The sequence below is a fragment of the Saccopteryx leptura genome, chromosome 6 (genome assembly GCF_036850995.1).
Source record: "Saccopteryx leptura isolate mSacLep1 chromosome 6, mSacLep1_pri_phased_curated, whole genome shotgun sequence".
In the NCBI taxonomy this organism is placed as follows: Eukaryota; Metazoa; Chordata; class Mammalia; order Chiroptera; family Emballonuridae; genus Saccopteryx; species Saccopteryx leptura.
Window position 1 is genome coordinate 171939957 of NC_089508.1, and position 23026 is coordinate 171962982.

A 23026-nucleotide genomic window follows, 5' to 3' on the forward strand; every position below is an offset into this window, starting at 1 on the left:
GTGTTAAACAAAACAGCTCTGAGGCAAACTTCCTGGATTCACACCCTACTTCCAAAACAGCAGATCCCCATGCTGAGGAAGGGAGAATACGGTGAGCCAGAGACATCATTTTTCTAGACAGCAAAAGGCTACTGGGATTTGTAAGGACCCCAGAGCTAACTTGAAGGGGGCACTTGCCAGTCAAACATAGGACCATTCCAGCATCAATTAGAATAATAATTTACCCTGCCTCTTTAAAAAGAACTAGAATCCAATCCCAGTTGATAGGGAAAAACTCTTCTTTATGAAAGAATGCAAGCTAAAGAATGCAAAAGAAAAGATAGAATCCCCAGTGTAATAAGTAATTCAGGCAAAGACCACCAATCAATGCCAAAACCATGGGACAGATGTTTGGGGAGGAACAGGATAATTACATGCCCAAGTGTCATCCCAAAGGTCCCTGCTGGCTGCGCCAAGGGAAAGGCACTTTAAAGCGGTGCAGTCCTGCTGTCACAGCGTGATCAAACTTAGCATCACCAGTAGGGCACAACTAGACATTACGTGTTTCCTGTTGGGAGAAAATACTCAGCATCTGTTAAAAAGTATCTTTGCTAAAGAATCATTAATCTGAATCTGCCCTTAGACCTCAAATTCCAGTTTACAATAAATACAGGGACAGAAGAGCAAGTTAAATAACACATATAAGGAAACAGACAAATCCAGGGGCAGTCCACAGACCACAACTGCATCCATCAAAGAATCAATGTCATGAAAAAAGGTGAGTGTGCTTTGAACATATGTACCCTGATTTATGGATGTCACCCCATTAAAATTAATAATTTTTTTAAAAAGGTGAGTGTGTGTAGATAGGTTCTATATTTTAAAAGATTAAAGAAACTAAAATAATAATAATAATACATAAATGATTAAGGAAACATAACAACCAAATGCAATTTCTAAATCTTGATAAGATTCTGGTTGGAAAAAAAAAACTCAAGATATTTTTGAGAAGCTGGGGAATTTTTAACATGATCTGAATATGAGATGATATTTGAGAATTACTATCGCTTTCCTTAAGTGTGATAATGAAATTTTAGTCTGGTAGGATAATTCTTTTTTAGTAGCTGGAGGCTAAATGAAGTAGTTGGGAGTTATATAACATGATGTTTGCAACTTATTCTCAAGTGGTTCAGAAAAAAAGATAAAATTAAGAACAGTTGAATCTAGGTGATAGGTATATAAATGATCAAATTTTCTGTATGTTTAAACTTTTTCATAATAAAGGCTAGCAAAAATTAAAGACTATTGTGTACAAGTCCAATTTCCTCCCATACAGGAATTGTACATGCTGTTAGGTGCTATATTCCCATTGTTTCTACCCGGACACTTGTGGGGACAGTGTACTCTTTCACAGCATAGGCATATCTGTGTCATCATCCTCAAAATGTCTCAGTAACTATTAAAAATTTTATTAGAAAAAAAATTTCCAGCTCCACCACTTACCAGATGTGTGATTTTGAGCAAATTACTTTACTCTCCTATGCATCAGTTTTCCCACCTGTAAAATGGGAATACTAATAGAAACTACATCATTAGGCTGTTGGGAGGATTGAATTAATTAATATACCTGCCTGACATAGAGACTAAGTTTGCAATAACTATTAATACTTCAATGATGTAGCTTTTTCTGCAAATTTATTCATCTGAATCTGGGACCCTGCCTGTGTGCAGAGATTTGGAGCTGCTCAACAAAGCCAGAGCCAGAGGGGGCCTCATCCTTCCCTTCTGGACCTTCCTTTTGTCCTGTGCCCCCTCAAGCTAGCCTAGGTTGGGACACCTGCCCTGCCTTGGTCTGGGCACTCACTCCAGGCCCCAGATGTGTGCGTTCCTACCAGTGTAGATGGGTGAACCAGGAGGTAAAGTCACTCAGGACCTCCAGCCCATCCTGTTCTCCTCTTTGATCCCCAAGAAGGAAAAGCCACCCCCAATGGCAGACACCCACCGTGCCTGCCACCCCACATGACCCAACCATCATTTTTGTGTGGGGCCCCTTGGACCCTAGTACATTGCAGCCATGAACAAGGGGCCGGAAGGCCCTCTCTGTGCACAAGGAGCAGGCCGGGCTCCAGTGCCTTAACTGCTGCACTGGCCAAAGGCAAGCACTTACTTCACTTCTTTCTCTCCTTGGTTCACCATTTACTGCGCTTTGTGCCAGGCACTGTCCTAGGTGCTGGACCACATCGATGAACACAGCAGACAAGTAGACCCGCCCTTATGGAGCGTACAGGCTAGTGGGAGACAGACACGTAAACCAGACTGTTTGCTAAAAAGCAGTGAGATAGGAAAAAGAAAAGGTATTACTGGGGCAGCAGAGTGGGGACAGCTTGCAGTACTCTGTTAGGTGTACTAATATTATGTGTTTGTAAAGGAAAGTTTGGTAATTTATATACCTATCACCTAGATTGGGATGGGCCTCACTGACGAGGTGAGATCTGAGCACAGGGTTGAGGGAGGTGGGGCAGTAACCAAGAGTCCGTGTCCGCAGGAAGTGAATCTGGGCGGACAGAAGAGCCAGAGCAAAAGCCCACGGTAGAAATGTGTCTGGCGTGGTTGAGGGACAGCAAGGAGACCAGTGTGGCTGCAGTGAAGTCACTGAGACAGAGTGAGTGGACAAGAGGTCAGCGAGGTATGGGACCGGATCCTGCAGCCATCCATCAACACAACTTAGGCTTTTATTCCGAGTGAAATCAGGAACCACGGGAAGGCTCTGAGCAGAGAAGTACCATTATCTGACTTAGGCTTTAAGAGTAGCCCAGACTACTACACTGAGAATCTACACAATGGGGACAGATAAGCCCCACTGCCTCATGGAACTGCTGTGAAGGTCCAAGGAGAACCTGGATGGGGAAACATTTTGTAACAAAAGGCCCTGAATATAATACCTGTTTCTGGGAGAAAGAGACTAGCTGCTCTGCTCTTTCCCATCTTATTGGAGGGGCAGTTGAGCGAGGAGAGAATATAACTTGCGAAGTTCAGATGTTTTACAATCAATTCAGGATCTGGGACTCCCCGACTCTTCTCCAGGGCATGGTGCCATCTGGCAAGCAGGTAAACGGCATGGTCTTTGGACATGTGATCTCAGATAATGCAGCTGAGCAGGACTGACTGAGTCCTCCCCTATGACAAATATGTATTAAGCACCAGTTCCAGGACAGGTACCAGGATACAGGGGCATTTGGAGACACCTGGCAAGGGCTGAGCCCAGTCTCCAGTGGGGAGTCCGATCTCAGTCAGAGACCAGACTACCAATGACTGGGGTTGGGCTTAACGTAGAGGTCAGGGGTCAGTCTGTGGCTGGGGTCAGGTCACAGCTGAGGCTAGAGGCAGGAAGACCAGTCAGGAGGCTGTGGTGGCGCAGTGGATGGAGTGCCGACATAGAATGCTGAGGTTGCTGGTTTGAAACCCTCAGCTTGCCCGGTCAAGGCACATATAACAAGCAACCAATGAACAGCTAAACTGAAGCGATTACTTCTCGTCCCCTCCACCTCCACCCTCTGTAAAATCAATAAATAAATCTTTAGAAAGAAAGAAAGAGAGCAAGAGTGAGAGAAAGAAAGAAAGAAAGAAAGAAAGAAAGAAAGAAAGAAAGAAAGAAAGAAAGAAAGAAGGAAGGAAGGAAGGAAGGAAGGAAGGAAGGAAGGAAGGAAGGAAGGAAAGAAAGAAAGAAAGAAAGAAAGAAAGAAAGAAAGAAAGAAAGAAAGAAAGAAAGAAAGAAAGAAAGAAAGAAAGAAAGAAAGAAAGGCCAAGCTGGACAGGCAGGCCTGGTGGAGGCTGTGGCTAGGAGCACGGAAGAAAGGGGATGTGTCAGGACGAGTTACGGGAAGGAGCAGGGGGCAGGTGCTGCTGAGCTCTCCTACTGTGGTAACAGAGAAGATGATGTCGTTCACAGAAACAGGAAGTCCATGGCACATGGGAGGAACTGAGAGAAGTGCACCTTAGTGGAGTGAGCAAAGCAGAGTGTTTTGGACGTTGCTGCTGGGACAGGTCAGGGCCCAGCTGTGCAGGCCTTATAGCTGCTTAGGTGTTATACCAATAACAATGGGAAGAAAATGAAGGGTGTAAGGCAGGGAGGGGCTGGGTCTGCTTTCATGTTTTAAAATCATGTGTGGCATATAGATTTAAGGGGAGCAGGAGTGGGAGCCAGGAAACCTGTCAGAAGTTGATCGCAGCACCAGTAGTTTGCCTGACCTGTGGTGGCGCAGTGGATAAAGGGTTGACCTGGAATGCTGAGGTCACTGGTTTGAAACCCTGGGCTTGCCCGGTCAAGGCACATGTGGGAGTTGATGCTTCCTGCTCCTCCCCTTCTCTCCCTCTCTCACTCTCCTCTCTAAAATCTTAAAAAAGAAAGAAAAAAAGAAGTTGAAGTAGTGGATTAAGTGTAGATAGCTGGTAGATGGTTGAAGGTAATGGACTGAAACTTAAACAAGCTAACATATTTGTGAATTACCAACTTGCAGATGGTATTGAAGACCATGGGACTAGGGCTGAGCTCTGGGGACTCTCAACAGTTGAGGTAGAATGGAGGAGCATCCCGGACCAGTGGGAGGCCTGGTCAGGGAGAAAGACCATCACAGACCCCAGTAAAGGAGTGAAGGAGGAGTGACACCTGTGTCAGATTCTAAGAGGACAAGGCAGATGAGGACTGAGGAATGTCCATGAAATTGGCCACATGAGTCATGAGACCTTCACAAGAACAGGTCTGCAAATTGGGTTGGGAGGTGACCGGGAGGGGAAAAGGGAAGACATGGCGGGGGGCGGGTCCTGCCCAGCTCCGCCAGGGGCCTCCACAGAGCTGCCCCTCCACAGCAAGGCTGCGGTCCTCCAGCTCGCCCCGCCCCTGCGCAGGACTGGCCTCTCCAGACAGCAGCAAACCCAGCTCCCTGCGCCCTCTCTTTCCCTGCTCCCCAGCCCTCAGACCTCGCTGCTCAGCCTGGCAGCTCACTGCCCAAATGCTGCCGCCAACAGCCCCATTCACTGGGTTTGAGGAAGATGTGACACTTTCCCCGGATGACACCATGGCTTTGGCTCCCGACTTTCAATCCCTCTTGGTGGAACTGTGTCATTTTTATTTTAATATTTAAAAAAAATTTTAATTGATTGTGTTGACATGGTTTCAAGTTTTAAATATTTAAGGTTTTATTTATCGATCTTAGAGAGAGGGGAGAGAGAAAGAGAACAGGGGTGGTCAGGAGCAGAAAGCATCAAGCATCAACTCATAGTTGTTGTTTCTCATATATGCCTTTACCGGGCAAGCCCAGACTTTCACACCAGCTACCTCAGCATTCCATGTCAATGCTTTCTCCACTGTGCCACCAGGCCAGGCTGTGTCATCTCTTTGATTAAATATAAATTATTGTGTGTGCTTTCTCATTTTAATGTCACAACGACCCTGTGAGTCTAAAGGAGATGTACAAATATAATACTATGTGCGAATAAGTGGTAAACCCAGGACTGAGCAGTGCAGAGCCCATTCCTGTAGCTGTAATGCCACACTGCCTCCCACTGACCCTTTACTCACTTGTACCAGTCTCAGTAAAGGTCATGCCTCCTGTAGCCTCTAATCCAAGGGGACGGATGAGAAAGTGGGTGGGATTCCTCCCCAATCTTTGTTTCACGTGGGCAATTTCTACCTTCATTACTCTCCATACAAGCTTAATATCAGTTCACCAGGCTTTTGTCCTTCTCAAGAATGATCCCTCTTGTCTGACCAGGCAGTGGCACAGTGGATAGAGCATAGGACTGGGACACGGCTGACCCAAGTTCAAAACCGCGAGGTCACCGGCTTGATCCGGGCTCATAGACATGACCCCATGGTCGCTGGCTTGAGCCCAAATGTCACTGGCTTGAACCCAAGCTAACTGGCTTGAGCAAGGAAGGGGTCATTCGCTCTGATGTAGACCCTGGTCAAGGCACATATGAGAAAGCAATCAACAAACAACTAAGATGCTGCAATGAAGAATTGATGCTTCTTATCTCTCTCCCTTCCTGTCTGTCCCTATCTGTGCCTCTCTCTGACTCTGTCTCTGTCATAAAAAAAAAAAAAAAAAAAAAAAAAAGATTATTCTTGAGCATTTCCTAGTCATGCCAAGACAGAGAGCCTACTACCTACATGAGCAGCCCATTCTATGACAGCATGCCAATCCAGAGGGTGGACTCCAGGCCAAGTTGCTCTGGTTAAATCTGAACTCTGCTACCCACTAGCATCCTGTGCCTCAGTTTCTTCATCTGTAAAATGGTAATAATAGCAGCCTGACCAGTGGTGGTACAGTGGATAGAGCACTGACCAGGGACACTGAGGTTCTGGTTAAAACCCTGAGGTCACCAGCTTGACTGCGGACTCATCCAGCTTAAGCGTAGGCTCACCAGCTAGAGTGCAGGGTCCCTGGCTTGAGCATGGGGTCATCGACATGATCCCACGGTTGCTGGCCTGAGCCCAGAGGTTACTGGCTTGAAGCCCAAGGTTGCTGACTTGAGCAAGGAGTCACTAGCTCAGCTGGAGCCCCCTGGTCAAGGCATGTATGAAAAAGCAATCAGTGAACAACTAACGTGCTGTAACTATGAGTTGATGCTTCCCATCTCTTTCCCTTCCTGTCTCTGTGTCTTGCTCCCTCAAAAAATAAATGGTAATATTAGCAGTATCTACTTCTTGGTTTGACTATGAGGAGTAAATAAGATGCTGTCTTTTAGTTGCTTGGTAAATGCTTAATGCATTTTAGTTATTGATGAGTTTTTTTCCTGAGGCAGAGCTACAACTTGCCTCCCTATAACCCCACACTTTGGGCCTCACCTTGCCCCTTGGCATTCTGTCCTCTTCTGCACTCACCTGCAGATTATTCTTATTGTTCTGTATTTCTCAACTTTCATTTTCGCCTGATGCTAGATTTATTATTTTTTTTGCAAGCTCAGTTTACTTATGATACAAACATGATTTTCCTAAGATCGTGATTTCTCCTTGCCAGTCACTGGTTGTTTGCCAGGCAAGCTCAACGCTGCCAAACACATACGGTACTGGGGGCGGGAGAATGGGAGCTTCGGGGCCTTGCCTCCTGCCCTCCCAGGCCTGCTTGCTGGCTCCCAGGCATTTGCATCCCCTGCATTTAGAATCGCCATCAGTGGGCCCACTGACTGCATATCCTTACTACCTTCAGGGCAGGACTACATCAAGATTAAGAGCCCAGACTCACGCCAGATGGAGCCAAGTTCAAATTCAAGACTATTTCCCTTACTTGCTTATGATCTTGGCCAAGATACAGTCTCCCTGAACCTCAGTATCCTCATCTGCCAAATCAGACTAATAATCTTGCCTACTTTGCAGGGTATAGTGAGGATTAAGATAATGAATAGGAAACACTCAGCACAGTGCCTATTCTCAATAAATGGTTAACATGAATCTAGAGCTACACTAACATAGGCAGCCAGTAGCTACCTGTGGAGGTGAAGCCTTAAAACGTGGTTAGTCCAGCCCTGGCCAGTTGGCTCAGCGGTAGAGCATCGGCCTGGCGTGCGGGGGACCCAGGTTCGATTCCCGGCCAGGGCACATAGGAGAAGCGCCCATTTGCTTCTCCACCCCCTCCCCTCCTCTCTGTCTCTCTCTTCCCCTCCCGCAGCCAAGGCTCCATTGGAGCAAAGATGGCCGGGGCGCTGGGGATGGCTCCTTGGCCTGTGCCCCAGGCGCTAGAGTGGCTCTGGTCGCGGAAGAGCGACGCCCCGGAGGGGCAGAGCATCGCCCCCTGGTGGGCAGAGCGTCACCCCTGGTGGGCGTGCCGGGTGGATCCCGGTCGGGCACATGCGGGAGTCTGTCTGACTGTCTCTCCCCGTTTCCAGCTTCAGAAAAATACAAAAAAAAACAACAAAAAAAACCCCAACAAAAAACGTGGTTAGTCCAAATTGAGATGTGCTGTAAGTATAAAATATACACTAGATTTCAAAGACTTAGCACAAAAAACGAATGTAAAATATCTTGATAATAATTTTATATTGATTAACGTTGAAATGAAAATATTTTGCACCTGGCCTGTGGAGGCACAGTGGGTGGAGGGCCAACCTGGAACACTGAGGTCATCGGTTTAAGACAAGCAACTAATGAACAGCTACAGTGAAGCATCTACTTCTAGTCCCCCTGCCCTCCTCTCTCTGTAAAATCAATAAATAAAACCTTTTTAAAATATTTTTTGGATATAGTAGGTTAGAAAACAAAATCAATTTCATTTTTGTATTTTATTAATATGGCTACTAGAAATTTTGAAATCACACATATGGCTCAGTTTTGTGATATCCATTATATTTACTTTAGATAGTGCTATCATAGTGGCGTTTGGGGGCAGGGGTTTGTTTTGTTTTTGGTAGTGGTGGTATTCTTGTTTTTCTACTGGGGGAGAAGAAAAATGGAATATTTGAGTTTGGGCCATTTGGATTTTAGTAGCTACTTGTCTCCTATAGATGGTATTTGAACTGCAAGGGCTCTTTGGAGATTATAGAGATCCAATTTCCTCTGTGTAAAGACAGGGAAACTGAGGCGCATAGCAAATGGGATATGCCTAGAGCCACAGAAGTAACGATAGCAGAACAGATGCCTCCCCCATCCCGGCAGCTTTGTAAGAACTATGCAGCCACCTGGTGGTCTGACTGCTGTAAGATCCTGCAGCAGCTGGGCTCCCCCCAGGGGCACTCTGCTGCCATCTACTGCCCTACCCTCTACAGAGACACAAGGACAGAAAGCGTCCTCCCTCCCCCTCCTCCCCCTCAGCCTCCTTGCCAGCCTGATTGCACCGAACCCCAACCTGTCAGGGCTATGACAGGGTAATGATATATATATATATTTGCATTTGTTGGTTGTTTTTTTAAAGACTTTATTCATTTTAGAGAGGAGAGAGAAGAAGGGAGGAACAGCATTAACTCCCATATGTGCTTTGACTGGGCAAACCAAGGGTTTCAAACCAGCAACCTCAGCATTCCAGGTCGACGCTTTATCCACTGCGCCACCACAGGTCAGGCTGACAGAGTAGTGATTAAAGGCACAATCTGTGGTTACAGACAACCACAGATATGAATCTCAGCTCTGCCTTTTTCTAGCTATGTGTCCCTGGACAAGTCACTTAACTTTTCTGATGCTCAGTTTCCCCATATGTAAAATGTGGATAACAGTACTTACCTCAAAGCAACGAAGAGATGACTGAAATTTGAGTCAACAAATATTTACAGAGCACTACCACTTATGCACTGTTACCAGGGCCAAGATACAGTGGTGACCTAAACAGACAAGTCTAGTGGTTCTCAAAGTGTGGTCTCCAGACCACAAACATCAGCACTACTTAGAAACTTGTTAGACATGCAAATCCTCAGGACTTCATGCCACATCTACTGAATCTGAGTCTGATGCATTCTCAATGCTGAGAACCACTGGACTCAGAGACAGACATATGTATCAGGTAGGGTTAAGTGCTATAAAAATTGCAGGGTAAATAGCTTGAGAATGATGGTCAGAAGTATGAGTGGGGAAGGGAAAAAATGTATGCATTTTCCCCTTCAAGACAATTCCTATATTTATAAGATAAATAAATCCCAAGAGTGTTATATACAGCAGTGTGACTACAGTTAATTAAAAAGTAATTATTAGCCTGATCAGGTGGTGGCGCAGTGGATAGAGCGTTGGACTATGATGCAGAGGACCCAGGTTCGAGACCCCAAGGTCACCAGCTTGAGTGCAGGCTCATCTGGTTTGAGCAAAAGCCCACCAGCTTGAACCCAAGGTCACCGGCTCCTGCAAGGGGTTACTCGGTCTGATGAAGGCCCATGGTCAAGGCACATATGAGAAAGCAATCAATGAACAACTAAGGTGTTGCAACATGCAACGAAAAACTAATGATTGATGCTTCTCATCTCTCTCTGTTCCTGTCTGTCTGTCCCTGTCTATCCCTCTCTCTGACTCACTGTCTCTGTAAAAAATAAATAAATAAATAAATAAAATTTAAAAAGTAATTATTAGAAAGACATTTCCTGCCTGACCTGTGGTGGCACAGTGGATAAACCGTAGACCTGGAACGCTGAGGTCGCCGGTTCAAAAGCCTGGGTTTGCCTGGTCAAGGCACATGTGGGAGTTGATGCTTCCTGCTCCTCCCCATTATATCTCTTTCTCTCTCTAAAAATGAATAAATGAAATCTAAAAATAAATAAATAAATAAAAGAATGAAGGGAAAAAAAATTCCAACACTTAAAAAAAAAAAAAAGACATTTCCTAGCCCTGGCCAGATAACTCCGTTGGTTAGAGCACCATCCCAACGAATAGAAGTTGCAGGTTCAATCTCTGGTCAGGGCACATACAGAAACAGATCGATGTTTCTGTCTCTCTCCCTTCCTTTCTCCCTAAAATCAAGAAATAAATTAAACTTAAAAAAAACCCACATTTCCTGCTTAACTCATTGGCCACAACTTAGTCACATGGGCCACACACCTAGTTGCCTGGGGAGGTGGGGAACAAGTTTCATCCAGCTAAAAACTGAGTCCCATTCACAATAGGAGATGAAGAAATAGTGTGTTGGGGAACTGTCTCTGCCACGCTGAGAGATTCTGATGTAATTAGCCTCTGAGGATTTATACTTGTATGCCTTCAACAATGGGGAGATCACTATCTCATGAAGCAGTTTTATTCCCTCTTTGACCAGCTCTCTTAGAAAACTTCTATGTTTGATACTCAAGTCTACTTCTCTACAACTCCTACCCACTGGGACTACCATTTTAGGACACGCACAAGACAGCTTGCTCCCTTTCCCCAAGACAAAACTTTATCTATTTGAAGTCCCTTATAAAATTTCTCTCTGGACCACCCTGGAAGCCACATCTTGGGAAAGGTTTTCTTGATCCTGCTCTGAGATTGAGAATGGCCTTGATAGGACCCTCCTGAATGACAGAAAGTCTCATCACCACCCAGATCTGTGATGCTTGAAGCAGAAACAGCTGGCAAGGCCTCAACTGTAGATGGTTTTCTTTTCTTTTTTTTAAGACTTTATTAATTTTAGAGAAAGGGGAGAAAGAAAGCGGAGGAGGGAGCAAGAAGCAGTTGCTCCTCATATGTGCCTTGACCAGGCAAGCCTGGGGCTTCGAACCAGAGACCTCAGGGCCTAACCAGGCGGTGGCGTAGTGGATAGAGTGTCGGACTGGGATGCGGAGGATCCAGGTTCGAGACCCCGAGGTCGCCAGCTTGAGTGCAGGCTCATCTGGTTTGAGCGAAGCTCACTAGCTTGGACCCAAGGTCACTGGCTCGAGCAAGGGGTTACTCGGTCTGCTGTAGCCCCATGGTCAAAGCACATATGACAAAGCAATCAATGAACAACTACGGTGTTGCAACGAAAAACTGATGATTGATGCTTCTCATCTCTCTTTGTTCCTGTCTGTCTGACCCTATCTATCCCTCTCTCTGACTCTCTCTCTGTCTCTGTAAAAAAAAAAAAGAAAAAAAAAAAGAAAAGAAAATAGCAGAGACCTCAGGATTCCAAGTCAATGCTTTAACCACTGTGCCACCACAGGTCTGGCTGTAGATGATTTTCTCCAGAGAGGATTTATTTATTTATTTATTTATTTTATTTATTTTTTGAGGATTTACTTTTATTTCTGCCAAGACCCTAGGGACACTCCTACCTGGGACATGAGCCCAGAAATCTGAGGATTTTGTTTACTGTAAAGGTCAAGTCCAGCTCCCTCACTTTAGGGCTGGGGACAGCTAACTTCCTGGCATCAATTCTGGTAATTGTCCTTATGGCTACCCCAGCTTCCTTTGACTACAGCTCTTTGCTCCCTAATCCACTTCATCTTGATGTCTTTTTCTTTCTCATTTCTTTAGTGCCCTTGGGGGATCTCCCTTACTTCTTGGGAGCCCAAGAACATGTCTGTTTTTATTTACCCAGGATCTAGAAAGGACCTTCAAACTTTCTAGTTGACTTAACTACCTAAGATGGAAACCCATTTCACCCAATGTTTCAATGATTCATCAAACCCAACTTTTGCCGAGATTGGGCTGGGTACTGGGGGCGGCAGACAATGAACAAGACATACTCCCTGTCCTCTCAAGAGCTCACAGATGACGAGAACAGGCTATTAGGATGGAGGGTGTTGTAGTACCGTGCAGGCAGTATGGAACCTGCAGGAACTCAGCGGTGAAGCACCTTGAGGGGCAGCCAGGAAAGTAACTTTGAAAGTAATAAAAAACTGATTCTAACAGATGAGCAGAAGATAGTGATGCCAGGTGGGGAGAGCAGATACTAAAAGCCACGCTGGGAGGAAGAAAGCACGGACAAGACTGACACATGGAGAGCTGGCAAAGTGGAAGGACAGGGCCAGATAACACACTGGCTGTTCATGCAGGAGACTGGGTTCTAGGCTGAAGACACAGGATGGGCAGTGATAAAATGGCAGCAGAGGGATATAACCCATTTAGTTTTAGACCACCCAGCTGCAGGGGGGGGGGCGTCTAGGAATAGGCAAGGGACAGGGGAGATAGGGAGATTTGTTAGGGAACTGTTGCAGGAACTCGGGTAAGAAAAAGGAGCCAAAAGTGGGGGCCATCTCTAGTAACCTGGTTGGGTTGCAGTTACAGAGGCATCAGGCTCACCTGCCAATGCTGGAGTTCCATGTTCTGCACTCTCAGCTCAGTACTGCCTTGTCCACCTCAGTGGCCAATAGGTACAATCCAACTTGAGCTAGCTGCAGAAATTAGCTCTCCTTGTAAACAAAACCCTGAAAGAAACTGCTTTCAAAGACCATGCTGATTGCATCCCTGGTTACCAAGAAATAGCAGGCCAAGTTGCAATCCCATCACAGGAAATAAAAAGAATGCTCCAGCAATCGCCAGCATTTTTCCACCAGGATTCCAGCCAGCTGTCATTCACGCTGCTTGGCTAAGAACTGAACAAATACAAGAATAACAGCTTCTTCAGTGCTAGGCACTGTGACGAACACTTTAATCTTATTTAATTCTTGTGATACCCTATGAGGCAGCCGTTATCATGGGAATTTTCACTAAATGGCTGAGAGGTTAAGTAATTCGCCTCCTCCAAGTTGAGTTCACAGCCGAGGAACAGGAATTTTCATCCAGGCATGTCCATCTCTTGAGGGTCTGTGAGCCACATCCTGCCTCAGAAACCAGGCTAACAGTAGGAAAGCACCCTCATTTTCTCCTATTTTGGAATAACTTTAGATTAACAAGTTTAAAAATATGGTTTCTGTATACCAATCACCAGTGTCCTCCGATGTTAACATCTTACATTACCATGTGCACTTGTCAAAACCAAGGAACTACCTAACTGGACCCCAGGCCTTACCTGGATTTTTTCACATGAATGCCCTCCCTGGTCCAGGCCCCTTGTGTTGTCAGGTCTCTGTACTCATCTGGTCTGCTCTGCTCTGTACAGAACTTGTTTTTCATGACTTCTGACAACTTAAGTAGTTATTCTGGAGAATATCCTCTGACTGGGCTATGGGTTTTCAGAAAGAATTTTGCAGAGATGCAGTGTTCTCATCTCGCCCCATCAGAGTACATGGTATCAACAGGATTTATCACGAACAGTTAACCTTAACAGTTAAGAGCTCTCCAGAGCAGTCAGCATTTCCCCCCCACGTTCTGTTCTTGGGAAAGGGAGTCACTAAGTGCAGACCACACTCAAGGGGAGGGAAAATAAGTTCCATTTACTGGAAGGGGGATTATCTATTTGGAATTCTTTTAAATTCATATCTTCGTTTACTAAAATCACGTATCAGCATGAGTTCATTTCATTCTTTGGGTAGCAATCACATTCATTTTTAAGAGGAAAATCTAAACGGCTGACTTGTTCAACAGTTTACAGGAGCCATGGCTAGACCAGGGGTCCCCAAACTATGGCCCGCGGGCCACATGCGGCCCCCTGAGGCCATTTATCCGGCCCCGCCGCACTTCTGGAAGGGGCACCTCTTTCATTGGTGGTCAGTGAGAGGAGCATAGTTCCCATTGAAATACTGGTCAGTTTGTTGATTTAAATTTACTTGTTCTTTATTTTAAATATTGTATTTGTTCCCGTTTTGTTTTTTTACTTTAAAATAAGGTATGTGTGCCTGACCTGTGGTGGCGCAGTGGATAAAGCCTCGCTCGACCTGGAAATGCTGAGGTTGCCGGTTCAGAACCCTGGGCTTGCCCGGTCAAGGCACATATGGGAGTTGAAGCTTCCTGCTCCTCCCCCTGCTTCTCCCTTTCTCTCTCTCTCTCCTCTAAAATGAATAAATAAAAATAATTTTAAAATAAGATATGTGCAGTGTGCATAGGGATTTGTTCATAGTTTTTTTTATAGTACAGCCCTCCAACAGTCTGAGGGACAGTGAACTGGCCCTGTGTAAAAAGTTTGGGGACCCCTGGGCTAGACCTTGGTCTCCAGGGCTCTTCCAAGGGGGAAGTTATGAAGAATATGACCTGTGTATCCAGATAATGGAATGTTACTCAGCAATTAACAGGAATGAAGTACTGATTCAGTTATGATCCTTGAAAACATTGTTGCTGTCCTCTCTCTTCCAACAACTCCTTGGTCTAACAATCACCGTTAACAGGGCCCTATGCCAATCCCTTGCAGAACACTCAGTACCATGTGGTGCCACTGGGTCCTTGGAGCTGAATACAAGTTTCCGGAGAGCAGAACTTTTTCATCGCTGATGAAAATAGGGCTTGGTGTATATTTGTGGTGTGACTGAATTTTTATGTATTTTATGTACTGATGTGGAACAATCTCCAAGATCTGCCAAGTGAGAAGAAGCAAGCTGCAATAGTGTGCTACCAATTCTGCACAGAAGGTATGGGGGGGCGAGTCTACACCCACACATGTTTATATATAGTTCAGGTCTGGTAGGCTCTTCTGGAAGGCTACACTTGGCTCAACAGTTTCCATCCTGCTCTGGCTCTTTAAGAATTGGATCATTTTTGGAAGCAAGATATCCACCCTTCAAAATAAGGTCTCCAAGGCCTTGTTCTGCTTTAGTTACTTGACTGAGTAACTCAATGCCACAAGTAATGTGCAAAAGACGCAACTGCAGCACCAGTATCTTCTTCTCCTCTTAGATGCCTCCTCCCAGGAAGCCAGTTTGCAGGACACAGGCTCACCCACTGACCCATGTCAGGGGCGGGGTCAAACTCTCCAGTGTTCCTATCTGATAGGTTATATATGTCCTCTGAAGCAACACACCTATCTAATGTCTGCTGACTTAGCACTGCAGCTATGGCCCCAAGGCAGCCCCACACCCTGGTTGAACGCGGACAGAGAAAGGAATTAAATTTCCCTGAGTGGTGGCCCCTACATGAAGAAGAGACTGGAGTCGAAATGGTTGACACAAAAGCAGTTTATTAAAAGAAAACTGTAAGTTGAGGAGTCCTGTTCAGAGACGGCGACCACGGCGACCCCCCTTCCTGCGGGTACTGTCGGAGGGGATGGGGGTGACATCCTCTGTAAGGAAGAGAAACATCAATGCCTCGAGCTGGGTGGGAATGCAGGCCTGCTGAGCCACTGGTCATAATAATGAGCAGTGACCCTGCTTGCCCCCACACGAGTCCTCAGCAGGTAACAGATGGACGTGGAGCAGCCCCATCTGCTGCTTCAACCTTCCTGAGGCGGTGTGAACTCACTTTCCAGAAAGGGAGTCTGAGGCCCAGAGAGGGTACACACTTGCCTAGGATGTCAGAAGCAGGCAACAAATCCAGGTTCCTGACACCTAGCCCAGACTCTAGTACAAAAGTCCTCTTAAACAGTGTAACTGAAGCCTCTCCTTTCCTTTTCAATAGGTAAAAGGTTGAAAATGTCCTGAAAAAATTTTTAGAGAAGGCTGACTTGAGGGATCAGTACACGCTGCCACCAAGTGCACAGAAACAGAGAAGGGCTCACGCCTGTGGCTACACAAACGGAGGGGACCTGCTGGGATTCTCAACCACGGAACTGCTTTACTGCCTCTGCATTCTTTTTCGACACGACAACTGGCATGCCTCCTGACAGTCACAGGTACACCGGAGACACTGCAGACCACTCCAATAAAGCAGTCACACGTGTTTTTGCCTCCTCAGTGCCTGTTTACACTATATTGCAGTGTATCAACTGTGCACCAGCATTACATCTAAATACAGCAATGCACACACCTCAATTTAGAAAAATGTCATTGCTAGAAAATGCTAACCATCAGATAAGACTGTTAGGAAAATGGAGCCAATATACTGGCTTAGCGCAAGGCTGTCACAAACCTTCAATTTGTAAATAACACATCAGTGAAGCACAACAACACAAGGTCTGCCTATCGCAGGCACAGACCACGCAGGAGGCAGCCCACTCAAAATGCCAGGAATAACCCCTTGAGAATACCATAAAGGGAAGGACAATTCATCCTCTTTAGTTCCACCAGTCAGAGTCAGGCAGAGGTCCCCAGATTTGTATGTCATAGGGTGCCCCTCAGTCTGCATTAACAAACCCAACTGCCAACAGTCACCAGACCAAGCCCTGCAGCCACTGAGCACACCACACGCTCTCTGGGGTCAATACTTCGAAGCAGATCCAAGCATTAGCTGCAGGGGGCACTTACCAATCCGTCCGATCTTCATTCCCGAGCGGGCAAGAGCTCTGAGAGCTGACTGAGCCCCTGGTCCCGGGGTCTTAGTCCTAGGAAACAAAGGTCTAGTCATTTAGGGATCTGCAAACTTTTCCTTAAAGGGCCAGACAGTAAATATTTCAGGCTTAATGGGCCACTTATAATTTTGTAACAAACTTTAAAAAAACCTTTTAAAAACGTAAGTGGGGTTCTCAGTCCACAGACCAAACAGTAACCAGCAGCGGGCCAGATTCGCCCTTTGGCTGTTTGCACCTTACTCGGCTGCAGCCCGTCCAAAGGACTGCCCCCTTCAGCCACCCACCCAAGAGCAAGACACTAGCACCTCTCCACTGTACCAGCTTACCAACTTCCTATCTGCTCTGTTCCCCACAGAAGCCGTGTCTAGACAACTGCAACCCCATCTCCCCTCTGCACCCCAGTCTAAATCCTTACCAGGACCTTCATGACCCAGCAAGACCTCTCTGACCACCGTCATGCCACGTATTCCCACAGATGTGCCCAGTTCACTCCCATCTTAGGACCTTTTCTAGTAGCTGTCTCTGGCTGAAATACTCCCTTCTTTCCTTCACCAGACCGACTCCTGGCACCTTTAGGTCTTAGCACCAAGCCCAGTGATCTTCTGACACAGCTGCAGCTTTACCTATTTCCTCCCGTGGCCCGGAGTTTGATGTGAAGAGCAGTGATGCCCAGCTCTTTGCACCGCTGGGCCACATCCTGGGCAGCCAACATGGCAGCATAGGGAGAGGACTCATCTCGGTCAGCCTTTACCTTCATGCCGCCAGTCACACGGCAGATGGTTTCCCTGGGGACAGAAAAAAGGCACAGGGTCATTTCTTTCTCATCCAGCAAGGACCCAGAACGAGCATCATGTCCTAATGGGTAAGAGCACCAAGTTGTGGTGTGACAGAGAATGACAGTCACCTTGAACATGCTTCCCTGTCTCTGGCAAGACTGCCACAGGCTCTGCCTTCACGGGGTTCAGTTCAGTGGGGTTCAAAGACCCAAAATAGCCAAACTTTGAATTAACACTTTTTAAAATTTTTTTTAAATTTATTCATTTTAGAGAGGTAAGGAGGGGGAGGGGGAAGAGAGAGAGAGAAAGAGAGAAAGAGAGAGAGAGAGACACACACACACACACTGAGAAAGAGAAAAGGGGGAGGAGCTAGGAAGCATCAACTCCCATATGTGCCTTGACCGGACAACTGCAGGGCTTTGAACCGGAGACTTCAGCGTTCCACGTCAACGCTTTACCTACTGTGCCACCACAGGTGAGGCCTGTATTAACATTTTATATTTACTTCTGCATTTAATCCTCCCAATTATTCTATTAAGTATTAATCTCATTTTACATGTGCAGAAACCAAACTTAGAATTTCAGAGACTTCATACAGATCATAAAAGCTTGTCAGCGGCAGCCAAAACCTGTGCGTAGGGCTAGCTATCAGTCCACCACCGTCACTACCAAGCACCAAGTGACCGAGGATTGCAATGACCACCCCACTGTCAGGCCATCAACAAAACGCCTCCTCTCTTGTATGTCAGTGCCCGGGAATCTACTGAACAAGCAAGTATGTTTCCTTATCGAACAGTCTTTTGAATTCTTTCAAGAAAAAAACAACAAAACAAAACACCAAATCCTTAAACTGCCACCCAGTTCCAGGGTCACGTCTTCCCCCAGCCCCTTACTTAGTTGGATCCTGTCTCTCCTCCTAGAAGATACTCACTTGCCAGAAAGATCAGTGACATGGACAAAAGTATCATTGAAGGAAGCAAAGATGTGGCAGACACCAAACACATTTTCCCCTTCAGCCACCTGAGGTCCAAGGCTGATGACCTGTTCTTCCTTCTTTTCCTTCCCCTTGCGCGGTGCCATTACTGAAAGAAAACCAAAGAACCCCACAGGTCACAAATCCAAAAGTTAACTTTTCCCTGGCTATTAAAAGAAAACCCCAAGTTCTGCTCCTTTGGGAGTGTTTTCTCTTGAGAATCACCCAGCGAACATCTGGTCCCCTCACATCAAGTCTCTGGTTCCAAAGAACCCCTAACATTTACTCACAGTTTTAGTTTACAAGATTAACACATAAAAGATACCACCGTGTTTTACTGGTCCAATTACTTTTGCTGTGAATGGGTTGCCTCCTTATGTAGGTAGCCTAGGTGGTAGTGGACGGCACAGGACCCAGAACTTTTTAGTGTGGACCAAATGTCTCCAGGGAGGTTTGGAACCGGACCAGACGTCCTGGAGCAGGACAGACAGACACGGGCTCCTACGGCCGCAAACCCCCCGCCGCCAGGATTCCCAGGCGCACTGGAAACGGGCCGCTCAGCCCCTCCCCACCCCCTTCTGTGCTCAGGGCTGACAGGCGCACGCAGGTGCTCAGCAGACACGGACGCGCCTTCCCGAACCGCGATTCCTGGCTTCGAGAAGCCTCGTCGTCGGCGCCCAGAACCTGCAACGCGCCGGACCTGGGAATCGCCCAGACCTAACAGGGCCATTTTCCTGCATCCCCTCCCTGAATTCTCACTGCAACCCATGGGATCGGCGCGACAGTGACTCTTATTTTCCAGACGAGGAAGCAAGTTAGACATGGGGCGCACGGCCTGCGACCGCCTAGGAAGAAGCTAGTGGAGTCGGGGTGGGCGTCCGTCAGACTAGGCTTCCCGATCCTTCCCAGCCACGCCGTGCGGCCGCTTAAACGTAGCGGAGGTCGTAACGCGGGGCCAAGGCCTTCAAGGCTAGACCGCGCTCACCCCCGCTTCACAGGCTCCTCTCTAAAGCGAGAAGGCCGCCTCCCGAGACAAGGCGAGAACCTGCGTCTGGGGTCGGCCAGCCGCGCTCTTGTCGCCCGAAACCTGATTCCACTTCGGCAGAAAGACCGCTGTCCCACGACCCCGGCCCCGCTGGACCCCCTTGCCACAGGATGCTACCAGATTGTCCTCGCCCAGGGATCCTACCTTCGCGTCCCGTCCACACTCCTCCACCGGAAAGAGAGTGGGAGGAGGCGGGGCGACAGGTCACCTTCGTGTCCCGGAACTGTACGTCTGAGGTCACGGGGCGAGGGCCTCCCGGAAAACGCCGCCTTTAACGATCCCCAGGAGATTAAGACTCGGCCTGGAAAGACGGCTTACTTAAAGGTAATGCCAAAGTTGGCTAGGGGCTGGGTGCAACAGGTCGGTGTCTAAAACCACCGCGCAGCTAATCTGCTGGGTGAGGCGGGCCTGTGTTTAAGATGGCGGCCGCCGCGTCTAGAAGACTTCCGCCCCGGCTCTGGTCAGCCTGGAGACGGCAGCGCACCTAGTGGTGCGGAGGGGAACAACAAAAACAAAACAGGCAATGAAAGGCGTTAAGCAAAAACAAACAAAAGAACACCTCACAAATACAGAAAACAGTGTGGTGATTGCTAGAAGAGGAAAGGGGGTGGGGGAGGTCGAAGAAGGCAAAAGGGGAATACATGGTGGCGGGAAGAGACTTGATTTTGGGTTGGTGAGCATCTGATGCAGTATTCTGATGGTGTGTAACAGAGTTATACACTTGAAACCTGCATGGTGTTATTGATCAATGTCACCCCAATAAATTCAATTAAAAAGAAAACAGGCGATCAGAGTTTGGCCTATTGTGTACTGAGCAAAATAAGGGTAAATTATTTAGAGTCAAAGGGCTGGGAGAAACATCAGATGGCTGCCCACAGAGAACCACATGTTCAGTTCAGACTTGTATTTGGTTGGTGATAGTGGGATTAGGAAGACTACGTTCGTGAAACGTCATCTGACTGGTGAATTTAAGAAGCACGTAGCTACCTTGGCTGCGGAGGTCCACCCCCTCCTGATCCACACCAACAGAAGACCTATTAAGTTTAATATGAGACACAGCTGGTCAGGAGAAATGTGGTAGACTGAGCAATGGCTATTATATCCAAACCCAGTGTGTTTGATATACTGTAACTTTGAGAGTTACTTACAGGAATGTGTTTAATTAGCATGGAGATCTGATAAGAATGTGTGAAAAATCCCTATCGTGTTATGAGGCAACAAAGTGGATATTAAGGATGGGAAAGTTAAGGCAAAATGAGTTGTTTTCTACCAATAGAAGAAGAACCTTCAGTACTATGTGATATTTCTGCCAAAAGTAACTACAACTTTGCCTGACCAGGCGGTGGTGCAGTGGATAGAGCGTCGGACTGGGATGCGGAAGGACCCAGGTTCGAGACCCCGAGGTCGCCAGCTTGAGCGCGGGCTCATCTGGCTTGAGCAAAGAGCTCACCAGCTTAGACCCAAGGCCCCTGGCTCCAGCAGGGGGTTACTCGGTCTGCTGAAGGCCCGCGGTCAGGGCACATGTGAGAAAGCAATCAATGAACAACTAAGAAGTCGGGACGCGCAACGAGAAACTGATGATTGATGCTTCTCATCTCTCTCCGTTCCTGTCTGTCCCTGTCTATCTCTGCCTCTGTAAAAAAAAAAAAAAAAATCTAAAAAATCCAAAAGTGACTACAACTTTGAAAAGCCCCCTTCTTCTGGGGCCTGCTCTGTGGTGGTGCAGTGGATAAAGCATCGACCAGGAACGCTGAGGTCGCCAATTCAAAACCCGGGGCTGGCCTGCTCAAGGCACATAGGAGTTGATGCTTACTGCTCCTCCCCCCCCCCCCTCTCTTCTCTCTCCCTAAAATGAATAAATTTTTTTTAAAAAAAGAAAAAAGAAAAGCCCTTCTTCTAGCTTGCTAGAAAACTAATCAGAGACCTTAACTTGGAGTTTGTTGCCGTGCCTGTCCTTACTCCACCAGAGGTTGTCATGGACCCAGCTTTGGCAGCACAATAATGAGCCTGATCTAGAGGTTGCTCAGACCACTGCTCTGCCGGATGAGGATGATGGCCTGTGAGAAAGGGAAGCTGGGGCCCAGCGTCAGAATCTGGTTTTATGGGCAACAGTCCTGTAATGTCAGTGGTGCAGCGTGTTTGCACTTTCTTGTATAGCTAAGCAGAGCATATACTAGGTCTTGGAATGCTGAAGAAGATGAATGGGCTTCAAGTGAATGGGAAGTTAAAAAAAAAAACAACCAAAAAAAACCCTTTCACCTGACCAGGCGGTGGCGTAGTGAATAGAGCATCGGACTGGGATGCAGAGGACCCAGATTTGAGACCTCGAGGTTGCCAGCTTGAGCATGGGCTCATCTGGTTTAAGCAAAGCTCACCAGCTTGAACCCAAGGTTGCTGGCTCAAGCAAGGGGTTACTCGGTCTGCTGAAGGCCCACGGTCAAGGCACATATGAGAAAGCAATCAATGAACAACTAAGGTGTCGCAACAAAAAATGATGATTGATGCTTCTCATCTCTCTCCACTCCTGTCTGTCTGTCCCTATCTATCCCTCCCTCTGTCTCTGTAAAAAACAAAAAAAAACCTTTCATATTTTGGACCTGCATATTTAGCTGTTTTGGAACACAGGCATTGCCTTCTTGAGTTTCAAATATGACTGCTGCAATCACATCGCAACATTCAGTGGTGAAACCTTGTTTGTTACTGTCATTTCCATTCCTTTTTGTTTAGAATCAGAATAAAGTTATATTTCAAATATCTAAAAGAAAAAATAAATTATTCAGCACTTGTTATTATTATATATCAACCTGGGTAAGTGATTCATATACTTTGCTTCATTAATCGTCACAACATGATCAAATAGATACTGTTTTGATTTCCTACTTATAGATAAGGAATTTTAACTGAGATTACACATTTGTGACCAATTTGGAATTCTAACTTCAATGCCTATGTTTAGTAGCTACTTCCATATATCCCACTGATAATATTGAAGGACTTTAAAAAGTTAGAAGAATGTGCCTGACCAGACGGTGGTGCAGTGGATAGAGCGTTGGACTGGGATGTGGAGGACCCAGGTTTGAGACCCAGAGCTTGCCAGCTTGAGTGCGGGCTCATCTGGTTTGAGCAAGGCTCACCAGCTTGAGCCCAAGGTCGCTGGCTCGAGCAAGGGGTCACTTGGTCTGCTGAAGCTCCCCAGTCAAGGCACATATGAGAAATCAATCAATGAACAACTAAGGAGCTGCAAAAAAAATTGATTTTTCTCATCTCTCTCCCTTCCTGTCTGTCTGTCCCTCTCTCTGACTTTATCTGTCTCTGCCACAAAACAAACAAACAAACAAAAACAAAAAGTTGGAAGAATGTATAGATGGAGATATTGAGAAAGGTCAAGAAGTAGGTTATGAATATTTGTGTGTGTATGTACATATCTTATAGGTGTGTATGTATGTATGTATATATGTATATATGTATGGATATTAAGCCTATATAATTAATGGACTTTATTGAACAAAATGAGTGATTATTCAGAATAGCATATAGCCCTTTGTGCACGGGAATTGATGCTATGAACAACTTCAGC

At 46.5% G+C, this 23026-nt stretch overlaps 2 protein-coding genes and 1 pseudogene across 4 annotated transcripts in view; 2 read left to right on the forward strand and 1 right to left on the reverse strand.

The window, feature by feature from the left end:
• Window positions 1–15369: 15369 nt before the first annotated feature.
• Window positions 15370–19731, reverse strand: RPS14 (ribosomal protein S14). Of its 2 annotated transcripts, none has more exons than XM_066343104.1 (5): window positions 19594–19731; window positions 18363–18513; window positions 17279–17440; window positions 16612–16688; window positions 15370–15491 (listed from the first exon to the last, which is right to left on the reverse strand). In XM_066343104.1, the coding sequence occupies exons 2-5, from the start codon at window positions 18509–18511 to the stop codon at window positions 15424–15426; spliced, it is 456 nt and encodes a 151-aa protein (XP_066199201.1). In that variant the 5' UTR covers window positions 18512–18513; window positions 19594–19731; the 3' UTR covers window positions 15370–15423. The 2 variants fall into 2 exon arrangements, with proteins under 2 accessions (XP_066199201.1, XP_066199202.1); XM_066343105.1 differs by lacking the exon at window positions 19594–19731 and adding an exon at window positions 19450–19563.
• NDST1 (N-deacetylase and N-sulfotransferase 1) overlaps window positions 19691–23026 on the forward strand; it is an 83076-nt gene continuing 79740 nt past the window's right edge. For both annotated transcript variants that reach the window (XM_066343099.1, XM_066343097.1), the window contains exon 1: window positions 19691–19773. The gene's annotated coding sequence lies outside the window, so the exon portion shown is untranslated. The remainder of the gene's footprint in view (window positions 19774–23026) is intronic.
• On the forward strand, window positions 20314–21512 carry LOC136376920 (GTP-binding nuclear protein Ran-like; annotated as a pseudogene).

Excerpts from the sequence above, each read along its gene's own strand:
- RPS14 (XM_066343104.1), bottom strand. The coding sequence starts at position 18,511 with ATGGCACCGCGCAAGGGGAAGGAAAAGAAGGAAGAACAGGTCATCAGC. Across the intron at positions 17,441-18,362 it reads GTCACTGATCTTTCTGGCAA|GGAAACCATCTGCCGTGTGA; the intron begins GTGAGTATCTTC and ends TTCTGTCCCCAG. Across the intron at positions 15,492-16,611 it reads AATGAAGATCGGACGGATTG|AGGATGTCACCCCCATCCCC; the intron begins GTAAGTGCCCCC and ends TCTTCCTTACAG.